Source organism: Thunnus maccoyii, chromosome 16, assembly GCF_910596095.1.
Source record: "Thunnus maccoyii chromosome 16, fThuMac1.1, whole genome shotgun sequence".
NCBI lineage: Eukaryota > Metazoa > Chordata > Actinopteri > Scombriformes > Scombridae > Thunnus > Thunnus maccoyii.
This window is the reverse complement of record NC_056548.1, coordinates 16113722-16128399: the sequence shown is the minus strand read 5'-3', so window position 1 is coordinate 16128399 and position 14678 is coordinate 16113722. Positions and strand designations below refer to the sequence as shown.

General features: G+C 41.8%; 1 protein-coding gene across 6 annotated transcripts in view; it reads right to left on the bottom strand.

The window, feature by feature from the left end:
* eml1 (EMAP like 1) overlaps positions 1 to 14496 on the bottom strand; it is a 54192-nt gene extending 39696 nt beyond the window's left edge. For 4 of the 6 annotated variants that reach the window (XM_042388381.1, XM_042388375.1, XM_042388376.1 and 1 more), the window contains exon 1: positions 94 to 961. In XM_042388381.1, the coding sequence (XP_042244315.1) occupies positions 94 to 160 (67 nt within the window). In that variant the 5' untranslated portion in view covers positions 161 to 961. Of the gene's footprint in view, positions 1 to 93; positions 962 to 11996; positions 12016 to 14325 lie in introns of those variants that run through there. The other 2 variants (XM_042388378.1, XM_042388379.1) reach the window with 2 other exon arrangements.
* Positions 14497 to 14678: the final 182 nt, after the last annotated feature.

Here is a 14678-nt window from a genome sequence, read left to right as displayed (position 1 = left end):
GTGACATGTCAAGTCCAGAGAAACGACATGCAGCTGAGGGAAGGGCAGGATGGGAGAGAAGGAAAGAGTGAGGAGAGGATTAGTTAGTTTTACCGTTGCAGAACTGTAGCAGTGATGAGGTGTCATACAAGCTGCTGTAGCTGGAAAACCCGTCCTCCATTCTCAGCCCTCGGTGCTCTGCTCCTCTGCTCCCTCTGTTATCCACCACTCCTTTGCTCTCCTCTCTTTCTCTCTCTCTCTCTCCCTCTCTCTCTCTCTCTCTCTCTTTCTCTCTGGTGACTCCCCTCCGTTAGTTTATCGTTCACTTGGTGTCCAAGGCGCTCCCTCCATTCACTCTGCACGGGTCAGGCTCCCTGGGTGAGTCACCATGGCAACCCATTCACTCCGATTATGTCATGTGAACTCCAACCTCTCTTCTCTCTTCTTCTTTTTTTTCCACCCCCTCTCACAAAAAAAAAAAAAAAACAACTCCTAAACTACAGCAGCAAACACTCCCCGCTGAAGAATGACTGCGTTGGACCGCCGGAGACACAGAGACAGAAGTTAAGAGAGGCTGCTGGTGGTTTTGTTTTCCTCTGTGCTTGTCCTCTCCTCCCTTCTCCTCCTCCTCTTTTCCCCTCCTCTTGTCCTTCTTCTGTCTTCAGCAGAGGCAGCTGTGTGTCGTTAGCTCTCACTGATCTCCAGCAGAAAAACAGCTTTAAGAGGGCTTGAGCTGAGCGTGCATGCAGGCGGACTCTGGCACAGGCAGTTACTGTGTGTGTGTGTCTCTATATGTGTGTGTGTGTGTGTCAGAGCCTGTGTGTGTGTGAGAGAGTGTTTAGATAATGCTTGGGACAGCCCAGCCTTCCCCTGTCACACAGTGTGGACGAGTCAGAGCGCAGGGGGCTGGGCCTGTTGGATAGATCCTCCTCCTCTGCTTGATGGGAGAGGAGAGGAGAAAGGAGGATAGAGGAGGGGAGGAGAGAAGAGAAGAGGAAAGGAGAAGAGAGGAGCAGTGAAGACAGAAGAAGAGGAGAATGCAGGAGAGGAGAGGAGATGAAAGGAAAGGGGAGGTGAAAAGAGGAGAGGAGAGGAGAAGACAGAAGTGAAGAGAAGAGAGGACAAGGTAGTGAGACAAGAGGAAAGAGGAGGAGAGGACTAAAGATGAGAGAAGAAAGGAAAGGAAAGGAGAAAAGAGGGGAGGTGAGGACAAGGTTGGGGAGAGGAGGAGAGGACAGAGGAGGAGAGGAAAGGAGAAAAGAGGAGAGGAGAAAGGACGATACAGGAGGGGAGGAGAGAAGAGGGGAGAGGAAAAAGGAGGATAGAGGACAAGAGAAGAGGAAAGGAACGGAGAGGAGAAAAGAGGAAAGGGGAGGACAAGGTTGGGGAGAGGAGGAGAGGAAAGGAGAAAAGAGGAGAGGAGAAGGGAGGATAGAGTAGGAGATGAGAGAAGAGAGGAGAGGAAAGGAAAGAGTAGAGGAAAAAGGAGGATAGAGGAGAAGAGAAGAGGAAAGGAATGGAAAGGAGAAAAGAGGAGAGGGGAGGACAAGATTTGGGAGAGGAGGAGAGGACAGAGGAGGAGAGGAAAGGAGAAAAGAGGAGAGGTCAAAGTAGTGTAGGAGAGGAAAGGAGAGTAGAGGAGCGTAGAGATACAGTAAATAGATGAGGGAGGAGGGGAGAGGAATCACCAAAATGCAGAGAAATGAAGAAAACCAAACCAATAGTTATCAAAATGACAGAGGAGCTATTGGTCTACAAGGAGCAGTTTCACACACACCAACACAGACATGGAGTCACACATACTGTAGTGGTATGGAGTCACATGGGGACACCACAACAAACCGACGTCACATCGCCCTCTGCAGCCGCCACCAAACATGGGAGCTGAACACTGCCAGAGGATCGCTGCTGTGGCTAAACACGATTATCATTCTGTCCTCTGTCTGTCTTATCTGCCCCGCTGCAGACTGCTCAGAGACGAAGGGATCCTTAAAACAAGGACAAGAGGGAGAGAAAAGAATGAAAGGGGGTTGAGAGGAAAGAGAGAAATAAATGGGATGGAGGGGGGAGGGGACAGAACTGAAAGAGAGAGAGAACTTGAGGAGGGTGCGGGGTGTAGAGAGAAGGAGCAAATTAAAAAGTGAGCAGGGAGGGAGTTCAGTGAGAGAAAGAGGGGAAACCCTATAGAAAAAAAAAGATCTTTTTAATTCAGAGCGGGGGTGTGTATGTGCATGTGAGGGGGGGGGCCTCTTTGCATTATTTATAGTTCAAGCTTGTAGGAAAAAATAATATGCCCAAAGAAGACAGTGTCTGTGGCCTATATTCACGTCGGAAACACTCCCCCCTTTCTTCTGAGATCACAAGACAAAATTACACAAAGGGGGAGTTGCTCTAAAGAAGCAGAGAGAGCTTCTAAGCATATATTTGTTTCATTCAATGTTTTTATAGTAGCCAAGCTGATGTGATATAATATGAAGCTCTTTCCATGCAGGTATCTGTCATGATATCTCAAATCTTTTCTGGTTCAAAGGTGTCCCCGGCTAGATTTGACCTTTAACAAGAGGATGAAAGGGATGCAGTGAAGCACCTTTTAACAGCAGATGAGTGAAGCCTTGATTAGTTTATGGTTCAAGGCCTTTTTGTTGTTGACCTCAGAGCCCGTGTTTTTGGTCTCTCCCTCCTCTCCCCCAGGAAAACACTGCACTCCGCTTCACTTATTACACAATAACATCAAGCCACCAACAGATCTATCGAGCTCTGCGACGGGGCAGGATTATGGGAGAAAACAAGGTGCTCTTTGTGACGCATGTTGCGTTTGCACAGTGCAATAGCTGTTTTGTGAAATCACAAGGATATTACAATGTCAAAACATGACCTTTACACCATTTGTACACATTTCTATTTTTCTGGATTTACATTTAAAATTCTTATTGACAAATACAGAATGTGGAAAAAGTAATTTGCATTTTTTTAGGTAACATGAAATCTGTTTTTAACCACTAAAATGCAGCTAATTCCAGTGTTTTGATTCGGACACAAAAAGAAATTCCATGCAAGCAGCTCAAACTGTAAACATCTATTGTGTTTTGCTGCAAAGACTGTGAGTCATGCTGGTGTTTTGTCTGAAGGGGGTTCAGATTATTGTAAATCTCATTCTGGGGCAGATTTGGGATCTAGATTAGGGGCAGGTCTGGTTTTTGTAAGTGTCTGTCTCTCTGTGCATATGCTCACGTGGGAAGAGGCAGCTTAAACTGGAGTGTATTCCCGCCAACCACCCTCCCCCTAACACCCCCAACCCCTCTAGCCACCACCCCATGGGTCCCTAAACCCCACCTACAACACAGTGGGTGGCAGGTGGTGGAACCGCCGCTGCTCCACCCTGCCTCACCCCCCATTGTTCCCCCGTCTCCACTGCCCATCAGTGAATCCAGAGGGTGCACACACTTATAAAATAAACAGGATGGTGCTGGAGAGTGTGAGGATGTCCCACTGTTACTAACAAATACTGTAAGTGCCCGTCCCAAAAACAGACAATCTGTGAGCCCCAGTCAAATGTGCAAACAGGGAAAGCTACTTTTTACATATTTACTTCAATCTCTTAAACTCTACCACTGGCTCAATTTTAAAGAATTTGTAGTGCGTCAAAGCTGAATTTAGTGTAAAAGTGTATAAAATGAAGCCCAATCCACAATATTTTCATTTGGTGTAATGACACAGCTATCAAACACGGTGCCTTGGGTTTGACTCATAGAGTGTATGTAAAGATGGACATAGATACATATAATGATTCATTGAAAAACATTATTGACTTTGTATTTCTAGAGAGAAGTTGGCACTTTCTGAATGAGAGCCAGCATCTAGCGACCATTGGTGGCGTTGCACTTTAATGCAAACAAAACTCCTCGTCCCAAATGGAAATCAGAGCGTGTATGTCGTGTGTATCTCATCCACGAGAATCTATTTTGCCTGTTGTTATGGCTTCTTCTTGTTGTTTCACACGTTAATATGATGAAGTTGGTGCACAAATGAGAACGTACTTCCGCTTATGCAGAGGACGTCAGTTGAAGACGGTCTTTCAATGTGGCCCAGGACACCTTCGTGTACACACTACTAAAAGAATGTGGCCCAGACCACCTCCGAATGTAGTCTAAGCAATCAGATCTCAATGTGTCATCAGTGCATCTTGGGTGCATTCACAACTGTACTTAGAGCTGTCCATTTTTGATAGGATCACCCAAGACGCATTTTAATGCCAGGTGTGAACGGGGCTGAATGAATCTGCACTTTGGATTCATTCATTCGTTTTATGCCAGCACTAATCTGCAATGCACTGGCTTCAGCCTCAGGCTGTGGTAGTTACCACTTGGTTTGACTATTTTATCATGCAGAAGCAAAAATTCACTCAGTTAAAAAGTCAGTTGTGTGAGTCACATCCAGCTATCATACCATAATATAACTGGCAGGAGTTCAGTGTCTTGCACAAGAGCACTTTAACAAGGCTTGGCGTTAGGCCTGTAGGTCCCTGTTGCTTTCTCACCTGCCCTGCTGACTGTTTTTACAGCTTTGGCTCTCAGGAGGCACTTGAAGGTCATAATCAAACTGAACGTGTTTTCTTTTCTTTCCAAAGAAAGGAAAGAAACTGCTGACAATCATTTTATCCACAGATGATCAGTCAGTCTGTCAGTGGGCCAGGATTATTCACAATCAAATCCAGAGCTGAAGAGGAAACAAGGTCAATCCTCTGTACGATTCAGCCACCATCTGTGTGTCTGTCCTGGTTATTGGGCTGCTTTGTGCTTTACACCATGAATTAATCCAACCTGGGGTCTTAATGATTCATATAAACACAGAATTTAGATAAAGCCTTAGGACACATGCATGACCAGGTTGCCTATGTTTTTTTAAATAGATTTACTTGTCAGCTAAATACTGTATACACATACATGACAATGTTTTTGGACTGCTGTGTTGAGATATAGATAAAATATATGTTATTGTCCCCTCAGGGATTTTTTTTCTTGGGCTCAGCGTTACTGCATTACTACTTAAGTATTGTACATGCCAGTGTACATACAACAATAAGTTGAGATATGCTTCAACTGGTTCAATATTACAATCAGTTACAGTCAATTACAGTCCTTTACAGGCAAGATATAAGGAAATAAGATTTTTAAAAAATGAATAATTTGAAATAACAAAATATTAGAATTCATAAAAGCCCATGTCAAACATAACACTGGGATGATTTATTTTTTTACTGAAGTGATTTGAAAAATGAGAGGGGAATGTGTAAAACGTAAAATGTAAATGTAGCAGCAGGTAGTAAAGGTCACCCAATATGAGCCTGTGCCAAGGTGAAGAAAATGAGCCAAGAGGAAACAGTGAGCAGAATATCCTCACTGTGAAACAACTGCTATTCATTTACTAACTAGTGATAACATTCACATGAGGTTTATGAGTTCAAATATCTAGCCATTATACCAACACATTCAGTGTAGCAACTAACAGTGACAGACTGCAGGGCTGGTATTCATTTTTTGTAACCTGAAATAATAATTTTTTTAAGCCACACTTGTGGTATATATAGTTCAGAGGATTGCAATATCCATCTATGAGTTAGTTGTTCCACCACTTCTGTCCAGACTGAAATACCTCAAAAACTATCACATGGATTGCCATGAAATTGAGACGTTAATGGTCCAAAAGGATGAATCCTACTGACTTTGTTGACCTCTCGTTTTTTCATCTACTGTAGCGTCATCATGGGGTTGACATTTATGGTTTTGCCTGAAATGTCTTGACAATTACTAGAATTATTGCCATGAAATTTGGTGCACACAATAATGTTTCCCTTAGGTTGCAGTGAATTTATGTGAAATTATGACCTAATACCTGCAACACTAATGACATTCACATCTGCATTAGTTGTGTTTAGTGATAACTATGCTAACTAAGATAGTGAAAATAATAAACATTATACCTGCTGCATTAGCATATTAGCAGTGTCACTGTGAGCATATTAGCATTTAGCAAAAGCACCTCCGTTTCTAAGCCTCACAGAGCTGCTAGCATGACTGTAGCTGTCTCTTAGTTGAATGACTATTTAAATATATGGTAGGTATTTTTTTTCTTGATAGTAACACGCCCATATTTCCCCACTAGGAACATAAAAGTTTGATCTTTTCATATCTTAACTTAATCTTTATTGGTTGATACAACCTAGATCAATCCTCAAGGTGTGATGGTGCGACACCTCTTAACAGTAACTGTGCTACTTGTGCACCTATATGGTGAGGAAAGGCCAGTGGCAGAGGATGTAATACTGTCCATGACTGACAGGTTCAGCCTTTTTATTAACTGTCCGGACAGGAGAGCAGAGATAGACACACAGAGAGATAGATTGAATGTGAGTGGGGAGTAAATCAGCTGAGTGACTGTTGAAAATACATCATTTCCCATGTGCTGGGGAAAATAACCTGTCATTTCTAATAGATGCTTATCAGAGCAGTCGTCAAATCCAGATTAAAACTCATTTTATGACACATGAATTATGAACCAGGGCTCCTTCACGTCAGACATTATTAGCTTAAAGAACTGGAAGTAATTGAAAGTAAAGAGACTGAATATATAGATGGTCCAACATTATTTAGGAAACTGGCAACACAACCTCTGTCACCTGTGTCAAAGAGAGACAAATCGTGTACCTAGCAGAACAACCAAATCCATAAAGAAGTGCCATTTTGAAAATGTTTGTCACTATAAATGTGAGAAAATGGAGAAACTGTGACCTACTTTTTCTCCCGAGCTCGGCTTCAGAGAAACCAGAAGGTGCTGCATCACACATGGCAGCATAGATGCTGCATTCAAACCCAAAACACGATCTGTCCCCGTATATTGTTTATCATCTTGCCTGACATATTTCACTAAAAGAGGCTAAGCACGACTAAGAATTACAGTCACGCTAGTGGTTTTATCAGGCTGAACTTAGCTTTGAGCTAAATGCTAACTTAATGCTCACAATCACAATGCACACATTTTTAGTTCTAATAACACTGGTGCATTTTACAGACTGTACAAGAGTCAACATTAGCAGCTTTGTGACGCTTCACCTGAGCTAAATGCTAATGTCAGCATGCTAACAGGCTCACAATGAAATACTAACATACTGATGTATAATATTTACCATGTTCACCATCTTAGTTTAGTGTGTTAGCATGCCAACATTAGCTAATCAACACTAAACACACAGTACAGCTGAGGCTAATGAGAATGGTTGCAGGTCATAATGGCAAATTAAAAACTTTGACCTACTGGTGCTGCTGGAGGAAAAGTCAGAGCATCACCAAAGTCATTATAGAATTCATCCTCTGGGATTTACGCACCAAATTTCATGGCAATTCATCCGACAGTTGAGATACTTCAGTTTGGGCCAAGTTGGAGGACTGACCAACATTAGAGCCACATCACAGGCAAAGCTAAAAATGTAGAATATCAAATTATATGAAAACATGTATCAATACTTTATTGTGCCATCTGTTGCACCAAACTCTCCTTCTAAAAATGAATATTTCATCTGAAATACCCCAAAAAATTAAAGATTATACAGTGCATAGACACAAGCACAAGCTCCATGCGCAAATGGCAGCAACACACTGCAGCAAACTACCACACAAGCAGCAGCAATGACAAACAATGAGAGTTGAATATTATGATTCAGGAAAACTGGGTCACCACTTGTGTTTTTAGTGCAGTCTTTTGGTCATGGTCTCTAATAGCATTATGTATGTAGAAATCCACTGCCAGACTACAAAGGCCTACATTTACCCATATTTAAGAATTTTACAGAAAGAGGGAGTAATGACCATGTATTTTGCAAGCCTTACTGTGCTGCTAATTTAATGATAACGCATTTTAAAGATTTTAAATGTCAGCAGATCAGTTTGTCTTTTCAGCACTGTATCGGTAAAAAGGAATGCTTGATCAGCACGCAAGCCCTTAAAATAAATACTAAATACAGGCCCTGATATGGTGCCTGAAACAAAATGTCTTATGGGATTCAAACTGAATGATATTAAAAGTGTTTGGTGGCTTAGGCCTAAAGGAAAGAGGTCATATTCCCCTGTTAAGTCTCTATGGATGCCGTCTCAAGACAGACCTTTTAGAGCAGGAGAGAGATGGAGAAGGCATGTGAGTGTGGATGAGGAGAATCTGCTTTTGGGCTGTAAATAGCTCCTAATCCTGAGGCTATGGAGCAGAGTTACATGTCCTACTCTGGCTCCTCTGCACTGTGTGGTGCAATATACAACTCTGTCACTCACAAGTCGAACAGCACTGATGCATTATAGATCATGAAACCACTATCTGTTTATTATAATATACTGTTTATCTCTATCATGTAGGTTAATTGATAACAACTGGGTTTTCTAATGTTAATACTCAGCTTAGTATTATGTGACACAAATTCATTATTTGTTGTATGACATAAATTACACCTGTTACTATCTCATTTGTGAATTTTGACTTAGCATCATTAACTTGTCCAGTGTTGATTCCCAACATTAACTGTCACAAGCTGTCATTATAGCATGATGCTGCTTTAATTGGTGTGAAGCTGGACCCAGGAGATATTTAACATACAAATATAAGAGTGATATTGATCTTCTCATCTATGTTTGTGCTAGAAAGCAAATAGGCGTATTTCCCAAAATGCGCTTTAAACCTGCATAGTGGAATTTTTGTCTCCCCCTTCTGGCAGTGAGAGTAAATAGTTAAATAGTCAAGTTAGCAGAGGACTGAACTGGCAGTGTTGCCAACTGCTAATTTGCATATCTATGACTTCATGATGTAATTACATACAATATTTTAAAACATTTAAAGAAGATTAAGTTGAATTAAACTAAACTGACTGTAACTAGCTATATCATTTGCTATTTTTTTCAAGCAGCTCCTCAATGTTCATTTACCTCTAATAATAGAAAACTGTTTTATGCAGGCTGTTGTATTGACTCTGTAAATGAAGTATCATGAATCGAGAAATGATCATGCACTGGAATAAATTCACTATTGATTTCTCTGTTTTGACAAAACAAAATCAAACTTAGATAGTAAAGTTAAATCATTCAGAATAAAAACAATTAGGATTGATCATTGATCATTGGGGCACGTTCACAGCTCATTCATGTGTGTCCTGGAAAAACCTTCAAATGGGCCAATAAATCTTCAGGTGACCCACAACTTAGTATTAAACTCAAAACTTATAAGAGAAAAACTAAAAAAAACCCCACTGGAAGCTGTTAGAGTTCAATGTGAATAGGTTTACTGTGCATAAAGAGATACAGAGCAAACCAAGGCCTCTATCTCAGGATAAAGAAAAACCTAATGCAAAATCATGAAACCTCATATTATATACTTTTCATAACCCCTCCTATTGTGGAGCTTAGTTTCTAGACTCCACCTCATTTTTTAACTATATTCAACCATCTGTTCATTATTTCTGAGTTCATAAGTGACCTTGACGCTTTGGTGATAATACAAGTGTGACTTATCTTAGAAATTACTGTCTCAGCATCTTCCACCTTTTTCTCACACTAAAAATGGACCTGGCGGCCTTTAACCATTTTACACAGAAAACCAAATTGCTATATCACAGATTAGCCTTCTTGCTAACTCCCTGGGAACTGTCTTTTATTGGCATAATGTCAATTTTGCACTCTCACTGGCACATTTGTTTGATCATGGAAAGGCAGTTTTTCACCACACTGGCTGATGATTGGTTGAAGAGAAGAGAAGTTATGGCTTGTCAAAAAATAGATAGCTAGATATGTTGTTAGCCACTTTTTTGAAAAAAAGTTGCTAAACGGGTCTGAAAGGTTGCTTTATCCAGCAACAAAGTTGCTAAATTGGCAACACGGTAAACCAGAAGTTAGCTGGCTGGAGGAAGTCTCTGGTGCACTTGCTCTATGAGCACCCTTCAGCTCTGGCAACCCAATCATTGCTGGTTGACATAAAACGCACCACTACCAGTGCGCCAGAGCGGGAAAGTCGCCATAGACACCAGGTTTAAAAACTTTGTATACTGTGAAATACAGAGAGGTTTACCTGGCAGTGATAGGCTTAATCAGCATTGTGTGAACTCGTTTGGAAAGGGCTTGAATGTAACAGACATTCATTTATATGTAAAAGTCCTACACTCCAGCTTTAACTTTAAAATTCAACTAATGGTCTGATAATAACAAACTGAATATTATTAACTACAGAGAAAATGGTGCTAAATAAAGAACTGATGATGTCAGTAAATGTCAAGTGATAATCAATCGGTGTCAGCTAGCAGCAGCAGAAGAAGAAGAGTCCCTCCTCCAGGAGATGCAATGGATGTTGTATGTATAGAGAGAGATTAGATTTCCAGGTAGCACACAAACACTTTGAGAATTAAGTGGAGCTGCTATATTATTCTGCACTAATGTATGACATTCATAACATCATGACACCATATCAAATCCTATTGTAGGCATCACTTGAGCCTTCATTGCTTCTGTGTCAACCTTTAATACCTCTTCCCACCTCCTTCCTCCCTGCCTGACCTCCTCGCCTGCACACTAATGATGCCATAGAAAGACAGAGAAAGTACACTGACTTCTCTACATCTAATCTATATGTTAATGAGGCATAACTCGGACACAGGAGTAGAACCAGATTGGTGTAATTCTGGACTGCACTCCATGGAAATCTACTAATATGACCGCTGCTGTGTACGCCCATTTAAAACCAGAAAACAACAACTCACAGGTCAGTGGGAGACACTGTAATTCGTCAAACTCGCTACTGATGTGAAAATGATCCATTTATCTTAAGGACGGCAAGCTAAAGCCACCTCATCACTACCATGAAAATCAACACTGGTGTGTGTAACTGTATGGACACACACACATACACACACAAACACACAGTGTATCCCAGACTAAGCAAGGCTGTGTGTTCTCTCAAGCGACGACAACATTAATCAAATCTGACTCAGGCTGCTGAAACATCCATGTACACCCTTCCCCCCATTTCCTGAACAACCAAGAACTCTGCTCCACACTTTCTCTCCCTGTACAAGCCTACACACACACACACATATATGTATACATATATGCTGTGAATGCACACACAAACCTGATCTGACTTAAGTTTAAAATGCATACCCCTTTATCACACAGTGCTACCTTTCACTTGCTTTTCATGCACCACCTCCCACAGCTTTATATTATAAATTCTCTTTCTGTTTCATGTTTCTTTCATTCATTTTTTTTCTGCATCAAATGACTCTTCCTCTCTGCACTTCTCGGTTTCTCCTCTCACCCTCTGTCTTTCAAAGTCAGAGCTCAAACCCTTCAATCGATAACGCCTAAAATAAACTCTGCTGAGGAAATCAGGTGTCTGCTGCAGAGTTTGCTCCAATACATATGTTGTGGCAGTCAGGCTCCTCCCTGCACTGTCTTTCCCTCTCTCTCTCTCTCTCTCTCTCTCACACACACACACACACACACACACACACACACAAAACTGCAGGTGATTATGCTCAAACTCTTGTGACAAAGGACCCATTTTCAGCCAGTTTGCTCACATGAGGAATAGGTTTAACATCAGCAAAGCTACTTGTCCTCATATTCAGGGCACAGATGGAGGGCTGACGTCAGCGAGCCGTGACGCAGTCTTCATCTCTCATCTGTATTTCAGAAATCACTCACTCTAGTACACACACACACACACACACACACACACATACACACACACACACAAACACACACACAGTCTCTGCATACAGCATCTGTATTGAAGGCGGTGGCAACTGGATGCTGATGACTCTCTTCTGTCACACGAAGACTTGTCAGCACTCATTTATGCCCCCATGAGTCTCAGTTACATGACACACAGCAGCAGCTGATTTTATTTTTCACCATGATCTCCTAGGAGACAGACACTGCCTTGCTCTTCATTCCTTCATCCTCCCTACTCCATCCTGTTTCCTTCCTTACCTCCTGTCCTCCTCGCTCCCCTTTGGTTTCCCACTCCCACTCTCTTTTCCCCCCATTTAACTTCCCAATGTGCACAACCCTGTGCTGACTCCATGAGCAGTGCCATCATTCATAAAGTATGTTAATACTGCCACCTGCAGGAGATTTGTTGAAATGCTGCAGTTTTTTGTGCAATGCCTAAAAGTCATTCCCAGTATCAGACTCTCTTAAAGGCTTCTTTTTCTAAACAGTTCATTTCTACAAGTACTGCTTGCTTTAGATAATTATAACATACACACAGTGTTAACCTCTTCAGTCCCACAGATCCTTGGTGGGTCCACCATTACATCTGCATCTTTGCTCTGTTCACTGTACACTTACAGAACTTATTATTAAATTCTAGGGGACATTACAAGGTTTCCATGTATTTCAAATATTTGTATAAAGGAACATTTGGTTAAAATGTTATACAAAACATTAAGAATTACAACTTAATGAAACTCCTCTGTGACAGGAGAGGGGGTGCTCCTCTGAGTCTGCACTATCAGGCTCTTCTTTTTCCATTTACTAGCATGAACTGCTAAAATACATCACTGTGTATTAGTAGATATTGGGCCTCCACATGCCACCGGAACAGCTTCAATGCACCTTGGCATTGATTCTACAAGTCTCTGAACTCTTTTGGAGCGATGAACAGCATTCTTCAAAAAGATATTCCCTCATTTAACTAACAAGTCTGCCCAAAATCTCCCGTAGGTGTTCAATTGGATTGAGATCTGGTGACTGCGAAGGCCATAGCATATGATTTACATCCTTGTCATACAAATCAAACCATTCAGTAACCTTGTGCCTTGTGAATTGGGGCATTGTCCTCCTGGAAGAGACCACTCCCATCAGGATAGAAATGTTTCATCATAGGATAAAGTTGATCACTCAGAACAACTTGTATTGATGTGCAGTGATCCTTCCCCCTGAGGGGACAAGTGGACCCCATGACGGCAAAATGCCAGATCCCCTCACTGCAGGGGTCAAGCATTCAGACCTGTCTCGGTTTTTTCCTTTAATTAACTTCAACTATGATTTTTTTTTCATTAAAGTGCTGCAATAAGCAGATAGAGAATATAGGCTACACATATTCTCAAACTGTGTGCAAAATTACGTACAAAAGGGAAATTTGTTTGTAATATTGGGGTTCAAAAAGCTTATTTTTATCAGCTGATGGAGTGAATCAGGACAGGAGGATGCAAAAAAGGGATCAACTGCAAGGTAAAGAAGCTCTGGCATCAGTGATTTAATTTACTAACTTTGATGTAATTTCCTGTTAAATGCATGAAGCTTTGACATGATATGATAATGAAGGTGTGGTCAGAGACTGGTCAGCTGCCCATCTAATGTAATAACCACAATCTTGGCAGTTGTTGCCAGGGCTTGAGCAACATCAAACGGTTCTCATACCGCTGAGTCATCTTGAATTAAATTGAAGAGGGAATCATGCATGGACTGAACCAGAGAGGGAGGCAAAAGGGGGATGAGAAAGAGGATAAACAGGAAAAACAGAAGATAACAGGGCATTGAGGGGAGATAGAGGAGATAGAGGGAAGGGCCACCACATGAAACGTGAGTGAGAGACTGACTGAGTGACTGAGAGAACAAGACAAGAGGAAGGTTTCTATTTATAACTGATTGTTTTTGTTGGTGTGTCAGCCAGGCGGTAGCAGCACTTCAGCTCTCCTCTCAGCTTGGCTGCACTTGGGGGAAATGACCCTTCACTTAACGCTTGACTGCCCCACACGCTGCCACACACATAGACAAGCAGACACCTGCACGTACACACAACACATCTTTATACCATTTATCCCCAACAGCCAAGTCACACGTTATATCCACAAATCTTTCTTACGGGAACTTGCTAAGAACATCTGTAGCTCACGTTGCATGTCCCCCCCCCTCCCCCTCCATCCAACCTGACCCCCCATCTCTATCCTCTTTTTCATCTTCCACATACGTCTGATTAAAACATCTGCAAAGTCATTCTGTATTATTTTGACAAAACCAGAGTGAACTCACTCCACGTTTCCATATAAGGGCCCAAACTGAACCGGCTCCCCTTTGTAGCTGAGTACTTGCTGGGAGAGTTGTCCCAGTGGAGGGCTCAGACTAAAACAGGATGGGCTCAGAAACACCCCTCCCTCAAATATATACACAAACACTCACATAATGACAGAAAACACACACCCGCACCAATCTAAACAATTTACAGGCATGCATCCCTTGAATGAACACCCACCCACACACACACATAAACAGATGTGCACATTTCCATACATGCAAACTCTCTGTTTTCTCTTACCCGTAGGAAGCCCCTCACAGTCAGACATGGCCACAGAAATAGATGAGGATCAGGACAGTGTCTTGTTAGCTGAGTTACAGCAGCCTCTTCTGTATATAACCTTTCCCTGTTTTTAATATCTCTCTCTGCTTTACACTCTTAGCTTTCCAGCTCTCTTACTTTACTTTCTATCTTCTTATCCTTCCTCCTTTTCTCTCACATTCTCTCAACAAGGTGACCAGTGGCCAGTGGATATGCCAATCAAACTTCACACGCTGTGCTATTGGACAGTAAATTTGTAACCAACAGTCCTCCCTTGGGATACTGTTTCTCTCAGATATGGCAGGCCTTTTTAAATATAATTTCACTGACTT